At 39.8% G+C, this 23,774-nt stretch overlaps 2 protein-coding genes across 3 annotated transcripts; both read left to right on the top strand.

The window, feature by feature from the left end:
* Positions 1–287: 287 nt before the first annotated feature.
* On the top strand, positions 288–6,718 carry im:7138535 (uncharacterized protein LOC797998 homolog). 2 transcript variants are annotated; one of them, XM_017686047.2, is made up of 8 exons: positions 288–434; positions 513–619; positions 1,275–1,397; positions 2,802–2,974; positions 3,146–3,226; positions 3,341–3,457; positions 4,135–4,278; positions 5,685–6,718. In XM_017686047.2, exons 1-8 carry the CDS (start codon positions 391–393, stop codon positions 5,853–5,855), a joined length of 960 nt encoding a protein of 319 aa, XP_017541536.1. In that variant the 5' UTR covers positions 288–390; the 3' UTR covers positions 5,856–6,718. The 2 variants fall into 2 exon arrangements, with proteins under 2 accessions (XP_017541536.1, XP_017541535.1); XM_017686046.2 differs by having other exon boundaries at positions 2,802–3,052.
* Positions 6,719–8,148: 1,430 nt separating this feature from the next.
* LOC108413502 (GAS2-like protein 2A) lies at positions 8,149–22,196 on the top strand. Its single transcript, XM_017686042.2, has 6 exons — positions 8,149–8,890; positions 10,243–10,481; positions 11,366–11,473; positions 12,520–12,616; positions 15,395–15,629; positions 20,212–22,196. Exons 1-6 carry the CDS (start codon positions 8,539–8,541, stop codon positions 21,941–21,943), a joined length of 2,763 nt encoding a protein of 920 aa, XP_017541531.1. The 5' UTR covers positions 8,149–8,538; the 3' UTR covers positions 21,944–22,196.
* Positions 22,197–23,774: the final 1,578 nt, after the last annotated feature.

The following is a 23,774-nucleotide window of genomic DNA, read 5'->3' as shown; positions in this document are numbered from 1 at the left end:
AAACGCGGCAAATGACCCGCCCTGGGTCCGGTTGTCACCAAAATCTCGTTGGTGTATTACAGTCCTGTACAAAAACACGCTTTAAAGACACATACATGCACATGAGGATGATGCGCATGATATGATCTTTTATTATACGGGGTATTTTGCAATAGTAGTGATCCCACTTTGCAACAGGAAATGAACACACACAAAATAAAAGTCTCGTGGAAGTTAACGATCGATTACTCTGGCCTTGCGAGTGCATCTGTAATCCACAGATGATGAGGAGGGAGGAGGGAGTGGCTGACGAGGAAGAAATCTGGATAAGAGGAAGCAGAGAGGACGCGTCCATGAGAAACCGCGGACCGCGCTGCAGACTACGTTTTAATCCGTTATTCCAGTCTTGTGATGGAGAGAGGCTCTGGGACAGTCTCCGCTCTCCGAGCTCTGGGGTAAGCCGGTGTAAAGGCGCGCTCACCTGTCCTGAGCGGCCTCAGCTGTTCAACTGAAACCGTGTTGACTCCGCGCAGGTATGAGAGCAGCCGCTGCGCCAGGCGCTGCGCCTGTGACGAGCTGCCCTGCCCGCTGGTTACCTGGCTGGTCTCGGAGCTCAGAAGAAGCTGTCCTGAAGTTGGAGGTAACGGTAGAGTTGACCAACGTGAACGTAGAAGTTCTGCAGTAAAGGAGAATTCATAGTTTTTGATGTGGTGTATTTTTAATTTGAACTAGATCACGTGTTATTTCATCAGTGTGGCTTTGAATCAGTAGTGCGCGTTTATGGCTTTTCCAAATTAATTTTGATGCAGGAAACAACTATTTCATGTGCAGACTCAGTTTACTATTATTCATTTACTTCTAACATGTTATCAACAGATACATACTGTTGATATCATTTTTTCCACTTGTGAAATATTGAATTGTTTCATGTAAAAATGCATTTCTCACAAAGTAGAAACTTTTTTTATTCATGCAAGAATTGAATGTGTACATGTACCAGTTCCATTTTTGACATGTCTAAATTTAAATTTTACTTGTGAAAGCTAGTAGCACATTAGTATTGAATTCATACTAATAAAAATGATTCCTCTCATTTGAATGAGCTGGGAAAAGCCACAAATTCTTACAAGTAAGATCTCATGGAAATTAAATTTGGAACTCATTGAATGTCGATGTTTACAGTACAACTAAAAATATTTTATTTGAATTGAGAAACTTTGTATTAAAAGCTAAAATGTCTTGCCATATTACAACATTCTTTTACGACATGAGCTAAATCTGTACTTGCCTTGCAGTGGGAGTCGATAGTGGTGCTGTTCTGGCTGGAGAGCTGAAGAAGCTTCTAGAAGCGATGTTTTACCCTTCCACCACACTCACCTCAGAGACTCTCACCTCAGTCCATCTAGACAGAATAACAGGTGAAGTTATAGAGCGGACGTCAGCTCATCTGCAGTAGAGTTTTAAAGAAATAGTGAGTTTTGAGAGTTCGTAAACAAGTCACAAGCTTTCTTCTAAAGTAAGATACAGAGTAAAACCAGCTCTCATCAGCTTCTAATAGGCACAGAATGAAACCATAAACTGCTTTTAGAAACTTTTTATATACCACTAAATGTTCTCAAGTAGTTGTGTTGTTATTTCGAACTCAGGGTAAGATCTGATAAGACAGGATGCAAGTAGTTTTATGATTTGTTTGGGACTATTTTACTGCTGCGCTCTTATTTAAAGGTCATGGTAAGTGATGCATTTTTGTATTTTCTCAAATTACATTTTGTCCTTGAACAATTATGGCCAAAGTAGTTGTGTAGGTAAGAGATGCATAGTTCTGAACCTGACACGGTGACACTGAAGTCTGTGGAAATTAAGGAATTCCTCTTATGTTTCAAAATTTTGGGATGTTCTTAAAGTCATTCAGAGTGGTTTGATGTGTAGAGATGCATTGTACAGAAGTTTACCCACTCAAATTTTATAACAGTAGTTTGGATGAAAACAGGAATCGCGCTGTCTACAACACAGATATAACCATTTTATTTACTTTTGAGCAGAACACACAAACAATAGCCAGTACATAAGTAGCAGCTACAGCTTTGAACAGTTGTATAAACATAAAGTCATAACATTATTCATGAAATCACCCTAAAAGTTGTTTATAATATGTTTAAACAGTGAAAATGCAATCTCTATGGATCATTCTACCAGAATGGTTCAGAGTCAGAGTTCAAAACATTTCGGAACCTTTAATTGCTTTCTACTTTAGATTAAAATCCTTTTGCTTTGAGTTACCCTACACCTTAGTTATGCTTATTTTATTAAAAAAAAAAGATTGAACATTCAATTTGTTATTAACAAAACAATCATGCACTACTGAAACCAACACCAAATGTTTCAGTAGTGACGATTGTCCTGAATTGTACAAAAAATAAGGGGTTTCTGTAGTGACAATTCTTAAGATTATACACTGATTTTTCAAACTTCGGGGCACATTTACTTCAAAACAATGAGATCTAACTGCTCACCATGTGGTCATAAGGGACAAGGATGTAATGTCTCTTTCTGCTCTACAATGCAAGGTTAAAGTTATGTAGTAAAATAAGGCTCCAGCTATGGATGAAGACTGTTTTGATACTTTCCAAAAATGCTTACATCTTAACATTTAAGCTGTGCTGAAAGTTAGAAAAATCTATGCAACTCTTATTTTTAAAGCCATAATTTACTTCAGAAGCACATATTTCACAAACAACAACCAAAATTATTATTTAAAACAATTCCTTGTTTGACTGTTCCTTTAAGAGGTATGTGCTTTTATTGTCTAACTCCAATTACAGATTTTCTGGTGTCCGAGTTACAGGCAGCACGTATGCTGCAGTACAGAGAGAGCCATCCAGAAGATACTGAACCACAGAGTGAATCAGGCAAAGAGCAAAGAGGGAAAGAATGTAATATCATAGACATTGAGGAGGAGACCCAAGCTGAGGGACATAAAAAAGATGAGAAAGAGGTAATGATGGAACTGGCACAGTTGTTTCAGGCTCTGGATATGGATCCAGCCTCTCAGCTCAGCGATGTTTACCCACAGGTAGGAAAGTAACAGGATTGCAGGCTTTCAGTAGCCACTCAACATAATCGTGTCACTCTCTCTGTATGTATCAATAAACATCCATTCATTCAGGTGGAATTACGACTGGCATCTCTCTCAGAGGGTGAAGAGCGTGAGCCATTGCTCAAGAGTAATCTGAATTCTTCACAATGGGTATAAATGCCATGCCATGCCATGCTGTTAGCCAGTTGTGCACCATGACAGAATTTCTACACAAGTTCTGAATCTCTAAGTTTTCAGATTCTTTATATTGATGTTTGTTTTTAGAGCAAAGTTCATCTGATGAATCAAGCTCTCCGCAAAGATTATGAGTGTCGCCGCCAAATGATGATCAAGCGCTTCTACGTCACACTCCAGTCCTTTGCATGGGGAGAGCGGGAAAAGGTACAAAGATTAGGACGGACAATATGACCATACAGTCATATGACATGTTTTGTTTTCTAAATGAAAACAAGTTACCACCTCCTTTACAGAGAACAAACTTAAATGTAACATTTTACTGTGACATTTAATGTAAAATTAATGCGCACATTCTGTTGAGATCAGCATTGGGAAGAAAAATTAAACATACCATGTGCCATAACATGTGCCATAGCTTATTCTTTCCCTGATGTTAAATTCAGCAGATAAACAGTAATCATGCATAAAAATATACAGAACAGGTCATTTGACCAGGTGTGCCCAAACTTTGCTTACAACTGTAATCATCATTATCAAAATAAATTATGCCATGTGTATGTCACTAATGCATAGTTCAGCTGCAGAACACAGTTGGTCCTGTTTAATTGGATACAATGCTGCATAGTTCATGAAATGCTGAATAAAATGAATGAATGCACTCATTTTGGTGGCATTTTAAATGTGGCCCTGCTGTTTTACTGGTGCTTTTTGTACATTCCAAATTATTGAACATATTGTGTACTGTATTATATATTAACCATACTGCCCTCTAGTAAGACACGAAGTGTTTGAATTTTCCTATTTGAGGACTTTTAGTGCACTCAACGAATGGAACAGTCAATCTATATTGCGTCTCCTGAACTTGTACCTCCTTCCTTTAGGAACGCAGCACTCTGCTGTCATCTATACCTCCTTTTTCGGCACCACTTGAGTCGTCAGTCTCTATTGCACTGTTGCTGGCAGCCAGAGAGGATCAGTCTCGCATTCTGCCAGTGAGAGCAGGACCATCCACAGCCATTCACAAGGTACTGTACTTAGAATAGAGTATATTTATTTTGGTAAACTACACAACAATTAGTTTCTATTATACAAACTTATGCTGTGTGCTGCTTCAGTTTAAATTTTTAATTGCTGTACGGAAGTTTTGATAATGCCTTAAAAATCACTTAAAGCTGCACTATGTAAGTTTTGGGGATTTGGAGACCTCTGTGGTGGAAATGTTTAATTGTATGCAATATATGGAGGAACATTTTGTAATGTTGGTTATACTTCGAACCCTTTCCCCAGTTTGATGATTGCGAGTGCATTGAAATAGCATTTAAAGAGAGCTCGTCAAAACTTGGTGTGTCTTCCGAGGATGTAAGTAAACTGTTTACTGTTGTCACCATCTTCATTAGTATAATCTTGAGTTTTGCATCCAAGACCTAAATATTGAGTTGGACCTTCTTTTTTAAGCCTGCATGTGTAACATTAATACAAAACTCAAAATTCGACCAGACGCTCTGGCTTTTAAATTATTATTTCAGGCTTTACAGGGTGACTCGCAGCAGTGCACACACTCATGGCTCAATAGTGCTACTTCTTTAAGTTCTACTAAAAAAAAATCTTACATAATGCAGCTTTATGTTGTAGCAAAATGTTTGTGATATTTTGTGACTGTATAAGCACATCAGCTTTAGATACACTATATTTGTAGAATAGTTTGCTAAGCAATATAACTCATATATAATGCACTTAATTTGGTCTAGAAACCCATGATTCTATGTTGGCATCGCTTTGTGGTGAATTGGGGAAACACTGAAAAACTGCATTTCTGGCTTTTACTGTCAATCATTTGGAACGTTGGCATGTTGTCGAACAAAGTTAAATATAGGGGGTGACACGACACATTATGTGGTATATCCTGTAATGTGCATCACCTCAAATTCATTCTTGGCTTACATTTTGAATACAAACAGCAGGAACAATCTGACCACTTTCCTTCCCTATAATGGCACGTTTTTTTTTTTTTTTTTCTTTTTCTTTCTCTCTCCCCCATATCTTTATTATTCTCAGGTGCTAAGCAACAACAGTGGGCTTTTCTCTAAGCTACTATAACTACCAGTCTGTTAGAACAACTTAATTAATAACATATTTAATTTAAAGTGATTAAAACATTTTAAAGCAATTTTCATAAGTCTTTGCTTTCCTTTTTTCTTACTTTGCAGAACTGCTGTATAAAAGCAATACAACACTCGGGGTCATGTGTTAGCATGAATAATATTGTGGCTGTCATGATCTACAGTGATCATGTCAAAGCCTTGAGAAACACGACCTCATGTTGTATAGCTTTTTTAAAATGTATATATGCCCATTAATGCATCAAATACATATTCCAGAAACTTGCAAGTTTTTAATTTCAGCTGTAATTGGGAACCTTCTTTGGTTACAGGTGCTGATGGGTAGTGTACCAGATAGAGGAGGTCGACCTGGAGAGATTGAGCCTCCTATGCCAGTTTTTACTCGACGCAGTGAAGGAGGGGGCGAAAAGCATAGAAAAAGCAAGTTCCAGAGACAGGAGTACTCTGGAAAGAAGAAAAAGAATAAGAAAAGACAGTTATGACCGCAGACACTATGTAGTTCTGTTTTAAAGCAAAGTAGCACCCCGAAATGTTAATGTTGCTTCAGCAAATAAGGGGCGGGTAATTTTATGCATATGATGTCTAATGGCCTTCATCAGCATTCATTATAAGCCATGTTAACATTTTGAGGTGAAGTATTGCTTTGTTGATGGAGCTGAGAACTGGAGTCTTACTGCTAATTTAAGCTTTACTCTGGATGATTTTGTTAAACTTTGCACTTTCAAAAAATTTTACTTTGAACAAGGTGAAATCCTCTCTAAAAAAATCCTGCTTTCTCAACATCAGAACATTATACTGATTTTGTTCGGACTGTGAGACGTGTAATACACAGAAACAGGCTTTTCACACTGGACTTCTTTCAGTGGACCCCGCTCAGTTTCACATAGTTTCGTCTTTTAAATGTCCTATCAAAATCTTACATGGTGTTGGCACAAAATGATCAGTTTATCATGATACCGAAGACATTTTTTTTTTTTTAACATATTCAATGTATGACATTCAAAAAGGCACAGAGGATACCAGAACTGTTAACTATACAACCCTAATTATGCTGCAGCTGACACATCATTTATCATCCGTTTGATGCTGACATGCAAGATTTGATTTCATTACATTGAGATACAGTCTCGAATGCTTATGTAATTAAGAATGGGCAAGTGAGCCTTAATGTAAATATGGACAGAGTCTAATCCTAATTCCTTGACCAATCTATTGGTTTCAACCAGAGCAAAGTCTGTTCCGTATTTTCGACCTGGTTGTGTTTTTCTTCTTTGTCTCAATTTGTTGGAAACCAATAAAGAAAACATAACTTGTCTATAACATTTCACAGACTTTTCAAAACTAATTTTGTCATGTTTCACTTTCTTCCCTGAACCAGTATGGTCAGAATAGATGTCCGGGTCACTGACTGTTCTGAAAATAACATGTTTCTACTTCTGTGACATGTGGAAATCTGTGGGACTTAAAAGGGAATTCCACCAATATTTCTAGATTTCTATACAATGAAGTTGTTGAGATGTAAACAAAGTCGAGTAAAGTGGTTTGATGAGAGTTGATGTTATATTCCTTGCAGTGACTGTCAGGAACCAGGATCTGCAACACGTCCAGAACGACCACTGATGATGCACGTCTTCTGAAATTCAATGTGTAATTTTGATTGTGGTAAAATGGAGGTAAATCTGATTCCACAATTGGGATGTCATTTAGCCTTTGTTATTCTTACAAATGATTTTTTTTCCTAACATTATTCAATTCAACACTGAATCTAAGAGAACCTTCATTTAACCATTGGAAAAATATATTAACTTGTATCAGAAACAAAATTTTTTCTACAAGGTTTCTTTCCTGACAGCAGAAAAAATGAGGAACAGAGTTAGCTTTTTAGCAAAGTATTAGCAAATACACAAAATGTAGTTAACATCCAAGCTACTGGCACGGAGGCCTATAAGGGTGTTCTACTGATTTACGTTATGTATTTAGTAAATCACCAGTTTATAAATTGGGTAATGGGGATACACTTTTAAAGCGAACATCTGTCAACATCACAATATCACTGAAAATGTAGAAAAAAGAATCCGAGAACCTGTTTTTCTTCTTCCTTTGATCTTCAGTAAATTTGGATTATATGAATTCCCATTCACTATGTGACTTTCAGATATAGATATTAAGATGATCAGGCCATGTTAGAGCGACATCACTAAAAAGTGCCTTTTTTCATAACCTATAAAGCCTGAGATGTTAAAGGTATTCACACATGGACACGAAAATAACAGCATTCAAAGTATTTTCATGACCATATTTCAAGGTATAGTGTAGATAGGTTTCACTAATGTTTTGTTATTTTTCTGAAATATGGACTGAGGTTGTTAACCTTGTCTGTTTTAAACCGGCTTCTACTTTTACTTCTACTTTTACTATTATAAATGAAAAATCAGTGGGACACAAATGACATCCAAATCTTATGTACCAAAAATCAAAACCTTATCTAAAAACTGATGTAAATCAATGTCTTGCCACATTTCTGTGAGGGAGCTTTTAAAGGCATTAAACTATTCAGACGTCTGGTTCCTATCACCACCGCTGTGAACGGTTATAACATGGTTTCTTTTCAAAGCACCACTTCACATCGACCCACCCTGAATGACTTTGTTTGCATCTCAACGTTTTAATCCTGCAGAAATTCAGGAAAACCAGTGGGATTCCGCTTTAATCGGTTCAGGTGATGGTCCTCAAATGGTTAAGCGCAGTGTTTGAAACCAGTCGCTATCTGGTAACCAGGGGCAACAGGGCGAGTTAGTTTAGTCTTCCAACAAAATAAAACCATGAGAAACGTTTCAGACTCAGGAGCGAATGGGACGTTATTTCGATAAGTTTACACTCTGTACGCGAATTCTGCTCTTAATGAATTTTATGTAGCCGTGAATGAAATGTTTACATCGTGTCGTCTTTGTGGAAAACTTCGTAAGCTAACTGCTTAGCAATTCTGTGAAGCCACCTGACTTGTTTTTGCTAACACAGCCAGCGCCCCATAAGATACCTCAGCTTTTCTTAAAACTGGGAGTGAAGTTAACGGCAGGAAAACTTTATAATATTCATTACGTTTTAACGAAGGTTAATTAAACGACGAGCCTCCAAGACGGTGGAGGTGAATGAAGCGTTTTCACTATGTCTGCAATAGAGCAAGCGTCCAGCCAGAGCATCAAACCGTTCAAGTCAAGTGAGGAGTACCTTTATGCGATGAAGGAGGACTTAGCCGAGTGGCTGAAGGAGCTATACCGCATCGACGTGACCGTTAACAGCATGCTGGATGTGCTGGAGACGGGCGCTTTGCTTTGTGCCCACGCCAACAACGTGACACGGGTAGCCGAGGAGTTTAAGCAGGCACACGGCCGGACTCACCTGCAGCTGCCCACATCTGGAGTTACTTTCGTGAGTTCAGCTCAACCTGCGACATTTCTAGCCCGGGATAACGTGTCCAATTTTATCAACTGGTGTCGTCATCAGATGAATATTAAAGGTAATCGCTGTTTTTTTTCAAATTAGATGACTTTTTACTCTTTCTCCCACGCATGTAACCAACGCTGAATTAGATGTATGCTGTAATTGTACCACTAGGTGGCGATATTAGCTCGACTAATTAAAGTCAGTAGCGCTTCGTGTGCCGTTTTATGGGGATGTATCGTTTATATTTTCCATCCGATACCAAGGACGACCATGAAGGAGGCTAATATACTAATCAGAAGCTGTCTTTAGGTTAGTGTATAGCCTGACCCCTTAGTGGAGTGTAGTAACTCCAGTGGGATTTGTTTTGGAGCGTTCACTCCGGCTCATGTGCATGTATGAGAAGCAGACAGAGAAGGCTGAAAAAAGTAGTTCATATCCTATACTTTTACTTTCCTAAAAAAGATATTCAGTTCATGCTTAAAGGTTTACTCCAAAAAATTCAACGCAATTAGCTAAATGGTTGACGTGTAAACTAAATATTTCAGAGTAGTTCGATGTGAAATGCTCCATAATAGATGAAGCGATTATAGTAACCAGACGTCCACCTTTAAAAGCTCCTTCACAGAAAGGTATTAAATGAAACGGTTAGATATACGCTGCCTGATGTCTGACACTTTATTTTATGATAGTTTTGTGCTAAAGTTGTGGCTGAAATGGTATAATAATTCATGTATTTTAATCCATTCATGGAAAACAGGTACATGAATGGACTTGTAAGGAGAAACTGTCCCAAAGGTTAACATAGTTGTTCAGATTTTCCACTAATTTACCATCATCAACATTAAATATAAGAATATAGAAGGCACATGTAGGTTCACTGCTGGTTTTGGATGTTAAATTAAAGGGCTATACTTGTGTTGTGCACATTGCGACCCCTGGTTCCTATCTCCATCGCTGTAGAGATATCTGAGTCTGTACAATGAATCTTTTCACATCAAACCACTCAGAATGACTCAAAGACCGAATTATTCTGACATTTTTGGTGGTGAAATTACCTTTTAAATTAAACAATTGGTATCGATATTTTTATGCGATGATCACTTCTCAAAAGGAAATGTCAGGAGCATAAATGTCAACGTTTCGATCTACTGCTTTGGTTTGCGGACCGGTTTAAGTCTTTATCTTGAACTGTTTTATTTTGTCATTAGTTCTTTTTTCAGCTAATGTCGTCGTAACACATGCCTACAGAAAAATGACCCTATGCACATTTCATGTTTCACTCCTCGCTTTTTTTGTCATTTTTGTTAAGGTGTCTGTCTACGCTGGATTTTAGTACCAGATCACGGTCCTCCAGACTGCTGTATATATGCTGTGACCATGTTTTCTGATCCAGTTTACCACTTTCAAACCCTCCCTGTCCCACAGATGTTTTAATGTTTGAGACAGACGACCTTGTCCTGCGCAAGAATGAGAAGAACTTTGTGCTTTGTCTGCTCGAGGTGGCCCGACGGGCCTCTCGCTTTGGGATGGCCGCTCCTGTCCTCATCCAGCTGGAACAGGAGATTGAGGAGGAGATTCTGGAGGAGATGGAGAAGCCTGTGCATGAGACAAGACAGCCCGTGGCCCAGAGATGCTTACAGAACACTCAGAACCTGGATGAGATGGTGAGTGGTCTGTGTTCTGTAGTTCTGTAATACATAGGGGGGAGCTGTCATATGAGGTCATATGTAAAACATGTAAAATGATATGTTTTGTTGATTTTTAAGTGTAAATAAGTTAACACATCCTCTGCAGAGAGCACACGTCTACTCATTTAATGCACAAATATTGTTTCTTTGCTTATTTGAAAAAAGAAAACAAAAAATGTGAAAAATGCCAAATTTATAACACATTTTATATTGGATTTTTTCCAGTATGTTAAAGCCTGTAGATGATGTGTTAACTTGTTTTCACCTAGAACATCACCAAAGCATGTAAACACATAGTTTGGGGATGTTCAAACCTTTGCATATGACTTGCTTAGGTCACAATAAGTATATAAAATGGGCTTTATCATGATTCACCAGCATAGTACCTTTGTTGCTCCTTCAAAAATTACAAATGACTTTTTTTCTTCTTTATTACAAACCAAAAAACTTTTGCGTAATTTAATAAAAACACTTTGGAAGGCTAGGTGTCCCTAAACTTTTGATGTGCTGTGTATGTGATTGATTGCCCTCTAAAATGTATATACTGGCAGGGACAAAGCAGAAGCCACAGTTTGTTTGGAGACAGAATTATATTCTGTTGTCAGTAGAGACCAAAAGTTCATACAGTGTGAAAGTGAAAAGCTCATTAAGCGAGGGAGGATGTGCCTCCTGTTGCTTTCATTTTGATTTGTGGCTTTTCTTGCTATTGACCTGCATATGCTGTTGGTACCTTTCTGATATATTGAACCGATAAAGGGATCAAAGGCAGCCAGGCAGAGCGTGAGGGGCATTGTAAAATAACCTCAATAAAGGGGATCTATGAGTGTTTGTGTTTATCTTTTTACCACTTGTGTGTGCAGGTTCAGTATCTGATAAGTCACTGCACTTGTCCTACCCAGTTCCCCATGGTGAAGATATCAGATGGCAAATACAGAGTTGGAGACTCCAACACCCTTATATTTGTGCGAGTAAACAAACCACAGTATCATCTCTCTCTCTCCTTCTCTCTCTCTCATCAGTAATTCTATTTCTCACTTTCAGAGTGCCTCTCATTCTGTCCCTGTTTCTGTGCTCTTGTTTGACAGTCTGTCACGCAAGTAGAGATAAGCCTGTAATTCTCTTAGACACCATGTCAAAAATGATATTTTTTAAAAATGAGTTAAGGAAATATGGTGTGTTGTCACCTTGACATGATGCAAATATGTAAATATATAAACTGACTGACTGTTAAAACAGGGAGGAGAAAAAACACCTCTGTCATAATGGTAATATTATTATCACTAGTGCCCCTATGGGATTCTAGTAGTATGGTAGCACTAAGCTAACCAACATACGAACATTTTTTGTCCATTCTAGATTAAATATAGACAGATGAACATTGTGAATGATATCCCATGTTTATGAGAAGCGTGTGACAGACATTAAACAGAAATGGTATTTTACCTTGTAGTAATTCACCTTGATTTGTTTAGTAATGACTCCTGCATAGAGCTGACATTGTTTTTACATTTCCTAACAAATGACTGATACACATTGATTAGGCTGCCAGTCATATTCACAGTCGTGAATGTAGTTAGTATTTCCTGAAGGAGTAAACAATGTTTTTTCCCACAAAATTTGTCCCACCGGTTACAAATCAAAATATGATTGTTATTCCACTGTGAGATCCTTATTAGTTAGTGATTAATCTGACATTAGGCTCTGTGTTTAGCTGCTGAAGTCCTAACCAATGGGAGAGCTCGCTTGGCTGTACTTACTTAGAGACCATGGAGAAAAGAAAATGCTAATTGGTTCATTTTCAGTTGGGCATTCTGTTAAATAAAAATGAGCTACAAATTACAGAAATGTATTTTGTTTTATTTAATCAAAATCATTGATTCCTTCCTTAATGGCCTAGAATAGTTTCAGTTCAGGGTTCCCCGCTTGATGTGTGTGATACATGGACAGTCAGGTAGCTTTTGCATAATGCATAATGGCATAATTTTTCATTAAATGATTGTGTGTCTGTGTGTAGATCTTAAGGAACCATGTGATGGTGAGAGTGGGTGGAGGATGGGACACCCTGGAGCACTATCTAGACAAACATGACCCCTGCCGCTGCACATCTCTAAGTGAGGCCATACACGCACACACACACACATGCACACACACGCGCACACACACATATACACGCACACACACATATACGCACACACACACACACAAACACACATGCACACATGCACACAGTTCACCTTTCAGCATTTTATCAGATATTACATAAGGCATTTCAAACAGCCATGTTCGATACTTCATATCTGAGTGTGCCTCTCTTGTTTTGGAGGGTTATGAAATGACATGAGATGCATTTATGAATAAATCTAACATTTCCCTTTTTGATGGCCTTGTTTTTTGAGTCAGTTCAGTCAGCCACAGTACACCGATGCATTTGAGACAAGTCAAAAACAGTCAGACTGCTTCCATTAAGGCAGTTTTTTTTGTAATGACATCAGACCTGTGTTTTCCTTTTTGCTTCCGTCATTTATCCTTACTCAGTACACTTGATATTAAGAACACTTGTAACATTGAAGCGTTGAAAGCCTGCCCTTTTCAAGAATGGCAGCTTTGCAGAAAAATAGCACCACAGCTTTATACACTGCTCAAACAAATAAAGGGAACACTTAAACAACACAATATAACTCCAAGTAAATCAAACTTCTGTGAAATCAAACTGTCCTCTTAGGAAGCAACACTGACTGACGATCAATTTCACATGCTGTTGTGCAAATGGAACAGACAACAGGTGGAAATTATTGGCAATTAGCAAGACACACTCAATAAAGGAGTGGTTCTGCAGGTGGGGACCACAGACCACTTCTCAGTACCTTTCTGCTTTCTGGCTGATGTTTTGGTCACTTTTGAATGTTGGTGGTGCTTTCACACTCGTGGTAGCATGAGACAGACAGGAGGAGCACTGCCAGAGCCCTGCAAAATGACAACCAGCAGGCCACAAATGTGCATGTGTCTGCACAAACAGTTAGAAAAAGACTCCATGAGGATGGTATGAGGGCCCGACGTCCATAGATGGGGGTTGTGCTCACAGCCCAACACCGTGCAGGACGCTTGGCATTTTCCAGAGAACACCAGGATTGGCAAATTCGCCACTGGCGCCCTGTGCTCTTCACAGATGAAAGCAGGTTCACACTGAGCACATGTGACGGAGGTGACAGAGTCTGGAGACACTGTGGAGAGCGATCTGCTGCCTGCAACATCCTTCAGCGTGACCGGTTTGGCAGTGGGTCAGTAATGGTGTGGGGTGGCATTTCTTTGAAGGGCCGCACAGCCCTCCATGTGCTCGCCAGAGGTAGCCTGACTGCCATTAGGTACCGAGATGAGATCCTCAGACCCCTTGTGAAACCATATGCTGGTGCGGTTGGCCCTGGGTTCCTCCTAATGCAGGACAATGCTAGACCTCATGTGGCTGGAGTGTGTCAGCAGTTCCTGCAAGATGAAGGCATTGAAGCTATGGACTGGCAGCCCGTTCCCCAGACCTGAATCCGATTGAGCACATCTGGGACATCGTGTCTCGCTCCATCCACCAACGCCACGTTGCACCACAGACTGTCCAGGAGTTGGCGGATGCTTTAGTCCAGGTCTGGGAGGAGATCCCTCAGGAGACCATTCGCCACCTCATCAGGAGCATGCCCAGGCGTTGTAAGGAGGTCATACAGGCATGTGGAAGCCACACACAATACTGAGCCTCATTTTGACTTGTTTTAAGGACATCACATCAAAGTTGGATGAGCCTGTAGTGTGTTTTTCCACTTTAATTTTGTGTGTGACTCCAAATCCAGGCCTCCATTGGTTAATAAATTTGATTTCCATTGATGATTTTTGTGTGATTTTGTTGTCAGCACATTCAACTTCATACAGAACAAAGTATTCAATGAGAATATTTCATTCATTCAGATTTAGGATGTGTTATTTGAGTGTTCCCTTTTTTGAGCAGTGTATTTGGCTTACCAAACTCATCTCTGACAATGTCTCATGCAGTTGTCTCAGTATTGAGGAATGCGGTCATACAATATAGTTCTCTCAGGCAGTATAGTTCTCCCAATAGAGTTCTCACAGTGCTGATAAATGTGGCTATAACAATATTGTTCTCTCAGACAGAAAGCATCCGTTTTTACACGCTGGGGTCTGCCAACTTGCCCATGTTTCAAATTCAATGTTTCTATAAATGTTTCTCCATCTTTGTGATAATACAGCCCAGAAATACAGTTCAAACATTTCCTGAATCTGTGTAGTATGCTCTTTCAATCATACATGTAAGCAAGATTACATCATATAACATCTGGAATTATGAGGCTTTGAAGTGGGTTTGAGAAATACATTGTCTGTACAGTTTATAAGTGTTAGATGTGTCTATCTACATTTTGTGTGAACCTGACCATTGAACATGCAGGAAATCATTAAGGACTTACCCATCAAGTCGGAAACCCTTAAGTCTTCATTCAATGTGACATAGCCTACAGAAAGTTTAGAACAGCTGCTTTAGAAAGTAGCAGCAAATATATAGGCGCATTTTGGTATGAATCATATGAGTATCAAGTTAAATACAAGCTCCTTTACAGATGAATTTAATAAGACATGCAAAAATCGAGAATGTGCCCTTACACCACAGAGGGTTAATGCATATATTTCAAGATAGAACTAGTAAAGAACAGCAGCCTGTTGAATGTTCACTTATAATGATGCTCTTAAACATCGACAGAGGCCTCATTTAAACTGCTCCTCATTTCAGTGCTGCGGGACCCAAGCTTTTGATGAGCTCAGAAGTCATTTCTCTGTCTGTCTTTTTCTCTCTCTTTTTCTTGTTTTTTTTTCTCTGTCCTTCACTCCCTTGCCAGCCCATAAGCTGGCATATCGCCCAGTCACCCCAGTCCATGAGATCAAAGCCAGGCCTTGCAGGCCCGAAGGCCAGGCTGGGTCTCAGACGACTCTGCTGCTGAGCCGAGCCCAATCCCCGCTGGAGCCAGTGCTCTGGAACCCTTCTGCCCCCTCCAGAACCCAAAGAGTGAGTCCCCAACCAAGGCTGTCCTACTCCCCACAGCCAAGCCTCCGGAACTGTCCCTCTCCCAATAAGTAAGTGGATGAGTTGGTCTCATCGAAATATTTTTGTCATATAATGTAGTTTTAGGTATCAACACCATAAGTTATTACATTGTGTCATTACATGTTTTTTTATTATGTATAAATATAATAACTGAGCTGGGACCCAACTAATATGAAATGATGTCACCGATTTTAAGAGCTAAAAACTGATCATACTGGCTGATATACAGTCAATAATAAAAGTCTCCAATAGTTTTAGTTAAAGTAGATATCATTGTCAGAACTTTGTCAGATAAGAAATCTGAGCCTTTCACATAATTACTTGGGTAGAAGTAAAAGTGCTGAGTAAGTTGTAGAACTTTAAAGGGAACAATGGTACATCCAGCATGTGTCAGCACAGGAACTACTCACCTCTGGGTATACAGTGTATGGCCAAAAGATTGTGGACACCTGAACACACCTGTTTGAACTTGTTGGACATCTCATTCCAATACCATGGACATTAATATGGAGTTTGGTCCACTTTTGTAGTTATAACAGCCTTCACTCTTCTAGGAAGTCTTTCCACAAACTTTTGGATTGTGTTAGTGCGAATATATATCTATTTAGTCAAAAGAGCATTTGTGAGGTTAGGCACCGATGTTGGACGGGAAGGTCTGGCATGCAGTCGACATTACAATTCATCCTAAAGGTGTTCAGCATAGCATGTGAGCGAAGTGGAGCTGCAGACATTTCCACTCTCTACTCAGAGCGTTTCTGTAATCACTCTGCTCTGGGTTTTCAGTTACCTGCTCCTCGCTCACACGTCAGAGAAACCCCGTTCCACATCCGCCTCCATATGATCCATTCTTATTATTTTTATTGTATGTCTTGAATTTATGGGCAAGACACTACACACTTTAATTCATTGTGTAATTTATGGATGATATTAAATGGAAAAACTAGTTAAACATTCTGTACTGCAAATTTTTTTTCTTTTTGGAAGTTAAGTGATACTTTTTTAATCCCACAACTGCGGAAATTCCACCTCCGCATTTAACCCATCCATGAAGTGAAAAACCACATACACACTAGGGGGCAGTGAGCACACTTGCCTGGAGCAGTGGGCAGCCCTATCCACGGCACCTGGGGAGCAATTGGGGGTTAGGCGTCTTGCTCAAGGACAGCTCAGTCATGGACTCTCGGTGCTGGGGATCAAACTGGCAACCTTCCGGTCATAGGGCCAGTTCCCTAACCTCCAGCCCACGACTGCCCCCAAAGGTATAGACATGAATCACAAGCTAGAAAAGTGCTGAGGGTAAATAAGTGTGTATGCTTTTAACACTACCCAAAGTGGATATGAGACTACCTCTGTAGAACTTTGTTGCGATTGGTGAGAATTTCCAGTCTATAGGTCTGCTGAACAGCTCCGCAGCATGAATTCTGTGTATGGATGGTTGTGGTGTGAACTATAGCAGTCACTGCTGCATCAGTCATTTTTTCACTAAGGATAAACGGGACTGTCTAGTTTGCAGGATTGGAGCACTACTGAAGAGATTTCAGAGCGAGAGAGAAAACTGACTTTCTGAAAAGCTGCTCTGTGCACCGAGCCAAATCATGTTGCTCCACTCCTACTCCGCTCCCACGCTGCACCATTCACACGCTCTGGTGATCAGTGGGGTTGAGATTAGGACTCTGTGTAAGCCACTGGGGTTCTTCCTTAAACAAACTTGTCTTTATGAACCTTGTTTTGTGCACAGGGTCACAGTCATGCTGGAGCAGTAAAGAACCGTCCCCAGACTGTGGCCACAAAGTTGGAAGCATACCATTTTCTAAAATGACTTTTTTATGCTGGAGCATGAATATTACATTTCACTGGAACTAAGCGTCCTTGAAAAACAGCCCCAGACCATTATTCCTCCTCCACCAAGCTTTACTTTTTTATGTGCTACATGCTTCAGCACTTAGCAGCCTAATCATGTGCCTTTGTATAGTCTACTGCTTTGTGTTGTTGCTCCTAGATGCCTTAATCTCACAATAATAGCACTTCCAGTTAACCACAGCAGGTCTGGCAAGGCAGACATGTCACAAACTGACTTGTGGCAGGTGGCATCCTTTGACAGTGCCATGTTTCAAAGCACTGAGTTTTTCAGTGTAACCTATTCTACTATCTGAGATTGCATGAGATTGCATAGTTATGTGCTTCATTTTATACAGCTGAACTCAATAATTATCTCTCATGGGTTCCAAGGAAAGCATTGAAAAGTAATCAATTACTAAATGTCACTGAATGCCAAAGACATCAGACACAGTCAGAGACCAATGACTCCTTTAATAAAACAGCAGGTTAATGAGTCCCAGCAGGGGCTGATGAGAGGTTAAAGAGCATCATCAGACGTGTATGCAGTTGGCATCACGTAGTAGGCTAGCAGAATTTAGAGCTGTTCTTAACCATAAAACATGACCCAGCTAATCAGGGTCTTCAGGAGCATATGAATACTAGAGCAAGGTGTTTTAGAACAAGGATGGAACCAACCCACAGAGGAGGGCAGGTTTCCAACTGCCCTTGCTGACACTTGTGGTGTGTTTTGCCCCTTGAAAAGGAGGTAATTCAGTCACTGAGAAAAATGGTTTGGTGTGAAATACTGAGACAGAAGTGTTCAGTGTGACTTGTGGCAGAGATGGCATCCTATGACGGTGCCAAGTCAATGAGCTCATCAGTACGACCCATTCTACTGCCAGTGTTTGTCTATCAATGCAAGGCTATGAGCTTAATTGTATACACCTGTTAGCAATGGGTGTGGCTGAAATAACTGAACTCAATAATTAGGTGGTGTGTCCGAATACTTTTGTCTGTATAGTGTATGACCAAAGCTCATATTTAAATTGAGGTGGGGCTATTTATGTGCTTTATTGCTGAACTGTAAGGCATTTTGTCAGCAGCTCATTGTTATCAGGCTTTAACTGTTTGGATGATGGAAATCCATTTAAGCCTCTAGCCTTCCACACTCAGCCTCAGTTGTGTCTGAAGGCCTAACAAATCGGACAACTCTTAAACATACTTCTCAGAAAAATCTGTGTAGTGCAGACAATTTAAAATGTGTGCATGGACACTTTCTACTCCTCCATTTTTCTGTGTCCTCTATCACGCTACAGGCAGATAAAAGCAGTCATCCTGCACTTAATCATAATGAATTGAACTCCTGTCACGTCATCATAATCAAAGCAACACTGCTGCATATGTGAGCACAAACAATAGCAGAGCGCAATTATATGAGTAATGATTTTGAATTTGTTGTAATTACGCCAGTCCCTCAGCTTTATACAAATTTAATGACCAGTGACAGTGTCTAATGTAAGGTTATTAAATTACAGTAATAAACCCTGAGAAAAAGAAAAGACTCATTAATTTGAGTTTTAGCTTTTTGTAGTATTTCCAAGGATAGTTTGAATAAACATTAAATTTGCTTTATTTGACTCTGAATATAGTTTATCACTATACATTTATAGTTTTTTCTCAGATGATGAGTAACTGTTTAATTGTATAATATTTAACTCTATAAATTAAGTCACAAATACCAGTTATAGTATTTTATTATCGGTCACCAAAATAGGCAGAAGTGAACTATATTTACTCCCTGTTTTGAAACCTAACTAAATGCTCAATGAAATAATTAATGGCAGAAGACAAGGTGCTAACCATCTCATGCAGTGCAATTTTTCACCTTGCTTGAAAGTCGTTACAAGATACTGTGCCCTTGGTTTAGACAGCATGATTGATGACACAGAGATTTCATATACTGAGGTCTATGAAGGTCATATTTAATGTTTTATATTGTTGCTATTCCTAGAAAAACCTTGCGTTTCTCAAATAGCTTCTCAGGAGAAGCATCAGGGTTTTACACAACTGGGATTTGCACTACATGGCATCAGCAAATGCCTTTTATGACAACTGACAAAAACCTTTTTAATTATTAATAAAAATTACAACAAGCTTCAGTTGTTGTATGGCCATTTTGATGTCATTTCATCAACAACTGACACTTGTTGGAATAAGCTTTTGAAAACATCTATAAAGGTAGGTTTATATGTCAGTTGTCTTGTAAGATTAATAAAGGTGCCATGTAGCTCTATGAGTGCTGCCTTTTAGACGTGCTATTAATAATGAAATACCATCTTTCCAGTCTGACAACAGTGCATGTTGTCCACTCTTGGATAGGCCCTAGGTTATGATTTTGTTCCATGCCTTGTCTGTTGGGACTGATAAGTAATAAGTCTCAATGGGTAATGTTGGAAATCTGTCATGACAGCTAGCTCGCTTAGAAATATCTGCTGTGATCTTAAAAAGGTTAATAAGGGTTTGATGCAGCTTAGCCTCTTTGTTTTGACATTTTAAATCTGAAACTGCATCCACTTAACCTGAATCACCACTGTGTAATAGAACTCGCTTAAGCTTGAGTGCTACATTCTCTCTAAAGAAGTGCTTAGTCACAGCCTGATCCACCTAGCTCAAAATAACAACAAATACACTTCAGGCAAACAGATAATCATACTTGATACATGCAGTATTAGAGTAGGTTTGTAATAAAATGGACTTTCAAAGGCTGAACTGCCTGTGTGAATCTTCTTTCAGACTGAAGGAGAGGGCAGATATCCTGCTTTGCAGACAGACCTGTTCTGAAAGTAAGGATGACTCTGTGCTGAAGTCTACCAGCAGGCCAGGCCGAGAGGCAATGCGTGTATCTCCATCTCCACGTCTAGCCAGCAGTCTTCCGCGACCAGCTCGCCCCTCTACTCCACCACAGCCTCAGCGTCCTAGTACACCCCTGGTCTTCCAGAGGGTCCAGAGTCAGACCTCTCCTCAACACCAGCCAGGCCCAGACAATAGGTTGGGTAACAACTGGAGCAAATCACAGTTTGTCTCCAAGCTGAGACAGACTGCCACAGCTGGGGCAAAGAGCAATGAAGACAAGCCAGCTGGTTCAGTGTCAGCGAGGCCCTTCCTGTGTATAACACCAGATCTGAATCTTAACACCAGCAAAAGCAATTTGGTAGTTCATCAGCCCCCTACAATCAGTATTCAAGAATCTGATGACAGTGGGAATGGTAGGAAGAGCCCTGACTTCATTCGCACATTTTGTCCATCTAAAGGACTAATGGGTGTCGTATCAGGGAAAGCACAAGCTAGGTGCCTTACCCCAACTGGTAAAGGCCAACCAGGTGGCACCTCAGACCATTCATCACGAAATACACCTAATCTTGATGGAAATGAGAGGAGCCAACAGAGATGCTCCTCATATGGTGAAAAGAAGCAGTACTTGGATCTTCCAATGCACACTGTGCAAAATTCTCCAATTAAGTTGAGAAAGCCAGACTTCAAAATTTCTGGTCATCAGTCAACTGGAACGGTCTCTGATGTGGACTCAAAGAGTGGAGGGCAAGAGATGGAGAATAGATACCTCTTTACTCCTCCTCCAATCAGTCCTGCTCAGGAAGCTGTCTTGTACCAGAGCCTTGAGGAGGAGATCCTGTCCAATCTGCAACAGCTCAGCATGGACTCTGATCCCAGTGACTCAGAAAATGATCAGTACAGGTCTCGTCCTGAGACTCTTCTAAATTCTCCAGAGATGTCATTTGAAATCCAGAAACCTTCTCTCCCTATGTCCTCTTCTGCTTCTAAACCAAGTGATGCAAAGGAGGCTCAGTTTCAGGCCGTCATTAGTGAGCTCTCAAATGGGAAGAAGAAGCTCGAGAAAGTGTCTGTTGAAAACTGGGTGAACAGTCTGTCTAGAGGTTTCAAGGGCAGGAAGCAAGAAATCCATGCTGACACTAACCCAAACCATCTGAAGGTTTCAAAACTCTCTGTGGCCAGTTCCTGGTCCTCCCTAGGTTCCAGTGTAGATTCAGAAAGCAACAGAATTGTGGAGACAGATTTGACACCAGGTAACTCTTCAAACTCTGGGACTTACAAATTTGAAAAGCCCCAGGACTCTTCATTCCGTCAGAAGAGGTGCTTGAAGAAGCCAGAACGAGTGCCATCTGTATACAAGTTGAAATTGAAACCTTGTATACACCCCAGACGGGACCACAGACCTGACAAGAAACCTTCTAAGATCCCTAAACCAGTTTCCTATAGGGGAAGTCAGAGCTTAGATACCACTCAGACCAAGATGCCGGTGGATGGCACAGCTGTGCGTTACAGTCAGAAAGCATTAGATACTCCGCACAGAGCTTCTGCCATGAGGCACCCCAGGAAAAACCCTCAGACTATGTCCAAATTCAGTCCCTCAGCAGGGTGTGCCATACAGTGCCAAGGACCAGACCAAGAGGTTGTGACTGATCAGGAGCTTGAAACCTGGGTTTAACCTGGGATTAACTGCTTTTCTCACATATGATAATTTATACCATTTTTGTATCTCAGAAATGTGCAGGGGTAAAGTCAGCAAGGCTATATATCAATCAAGGACTGTTTTCCATGATGTGCAAGTTTTGCCTTCAACAAAAAGCTCATTTTTGTTATATGTATGTACATGTTTGTTATATCTTATATACAGTACTATACAGAAGTCAGAGCCCTTTGTTTGTTTACTTTATTTGCAGTCAAAACAGAAAATTACACAGAAGCCTCAAAAACTAAAAAGATTTAAAATTTAAAATATTTTTTTAAGTATTTAGTGTCTCCTCTTTTGCCTTTATTATAGCTTCCATTTTTTGGGAGATTTGCTTTCAGTTTTTTGAAGAAATCTGCAGAGATATTTTTCCACACCTCCAAAGATTCGTCTTAGAAGTTGGCTGTATTTAATGCTTCTCATGATCCAAGTAACCTCAAACACGTTCTATTATGAAGTCTGGACTCTGGGGTGGCCAGTATGCTGTTCTGAAAACCCCAGCCGTTTCTTTGGTTGATTAGCATTTATAATTTATATAATTATATAATTTATAATTGTTGTGTTACATATATTTTGTATTTAATGGACCATTTTGACTGGAAATTAAATACATGGTCTCTGACTTTTAGGCAGGACTGTACCTTACCTTCTAACAATAAGCCATGAATACTGACCTCCAAAGTAGTGATGATGTAGTGACAAGCATTGTTTTAATGCTGTGTTGTCCATCTTTTAGCAGTTTGTGCATTGAGACTTGTGTACCAAATGAGGCACTTTATTTAGAAGACTTCTTTACTACCTATCATAAGCTGTCACTTTTGATTTGGACGGCCGTTCTTCTTAATTTCTACTTAACCAGGGTTGCATCAGAATGCTTCAACATAACTCTGTGGCTGTGATTTCTATTACTTTTTCTGTTACTTTTTCTATTACTGTCTACTCTGTGTTCTCAGCATTGTTCAGGTTGACATGCTTTGCCATTATGAAATGAGATTGTTGAGTAAGCACATAACACCTGGAGGGCTGGGAAAATAGAAGAGTGCACACCAATTTATTGCCCACAGTCAGGTGTTTCACAGCTTTTGGTGGTGTTTAAGAGGAACTTTCCCTGTCAGAGCACAGAACATACTCTTGGTGTGTGTCTATTTGCCTGCCTCCACTGCAGAATTAGTGCAGAATCTTAGTCGCATGCAATAAACAATAGATAACCATCATGTTTATTTGATAATGGTGAGTGTGCGTGTTTACTGTGCTAATCCCCAAATGATCAAGGGACACATGCCACCCTAATGTGATGACTTAAGCATTCCTAATGAGGGTTTCCTTGGATGCATTTTCCATATAACAGTTACCAAGTACTTTTGTGTTTTCGGCTGCAGTTTGTAGCTTTTATAAATAACTCTGGGCAAAAGTCTGGAGTTATTTATAGCCTCCTCAGAACTGCAGTCTGTCACACTAGAGCAGCTGCACTCCTGTGCATCTCTCTCTCTCTCTCTCTCTCTCTCTTTATACACACATTTCTCTCAGAGGAGAAGGCCACTTCGGACCTATCATGACTAGTTACAGGGATAGAAATGGGTCTAGTGGTAGTAATTAATGACTCTTTTAGGACCAAGGTTAAAAGGTTTTCACTGGAGTTGCCATAATAAACAATCCTTTTTGGAGGGTGGAGTATATGATTCAGTTGTCTGTCTCTTGTTATGATTTCGAAATAACCTCTAAAATGATGTTTATTGTACCAGATGTTTCTCTTGGTGAAAAGTAACGCCTTGCTGTTGGATTGCACAATGAATAATCGTAACTGTCT

This window comes from Pygocentrus nattereri, chromosome 23 (assembly GCF_015220715.1).
Source record: "Pygocentrus nattereri isolate fPygNat1 chromosome 23, fPygNat1.pri, whole genome shotgun sequence".
NCBI classification, from domain to species: Eukaryota; Metazoa; Chordata; class Actinopteri; order Characiformes; family Serrasalmidae; genus Pygocentrus; species Pygocentrus nattereri.
This window is presented reverse-complemented; position numbering and strand designations above follow the sequence as displayed.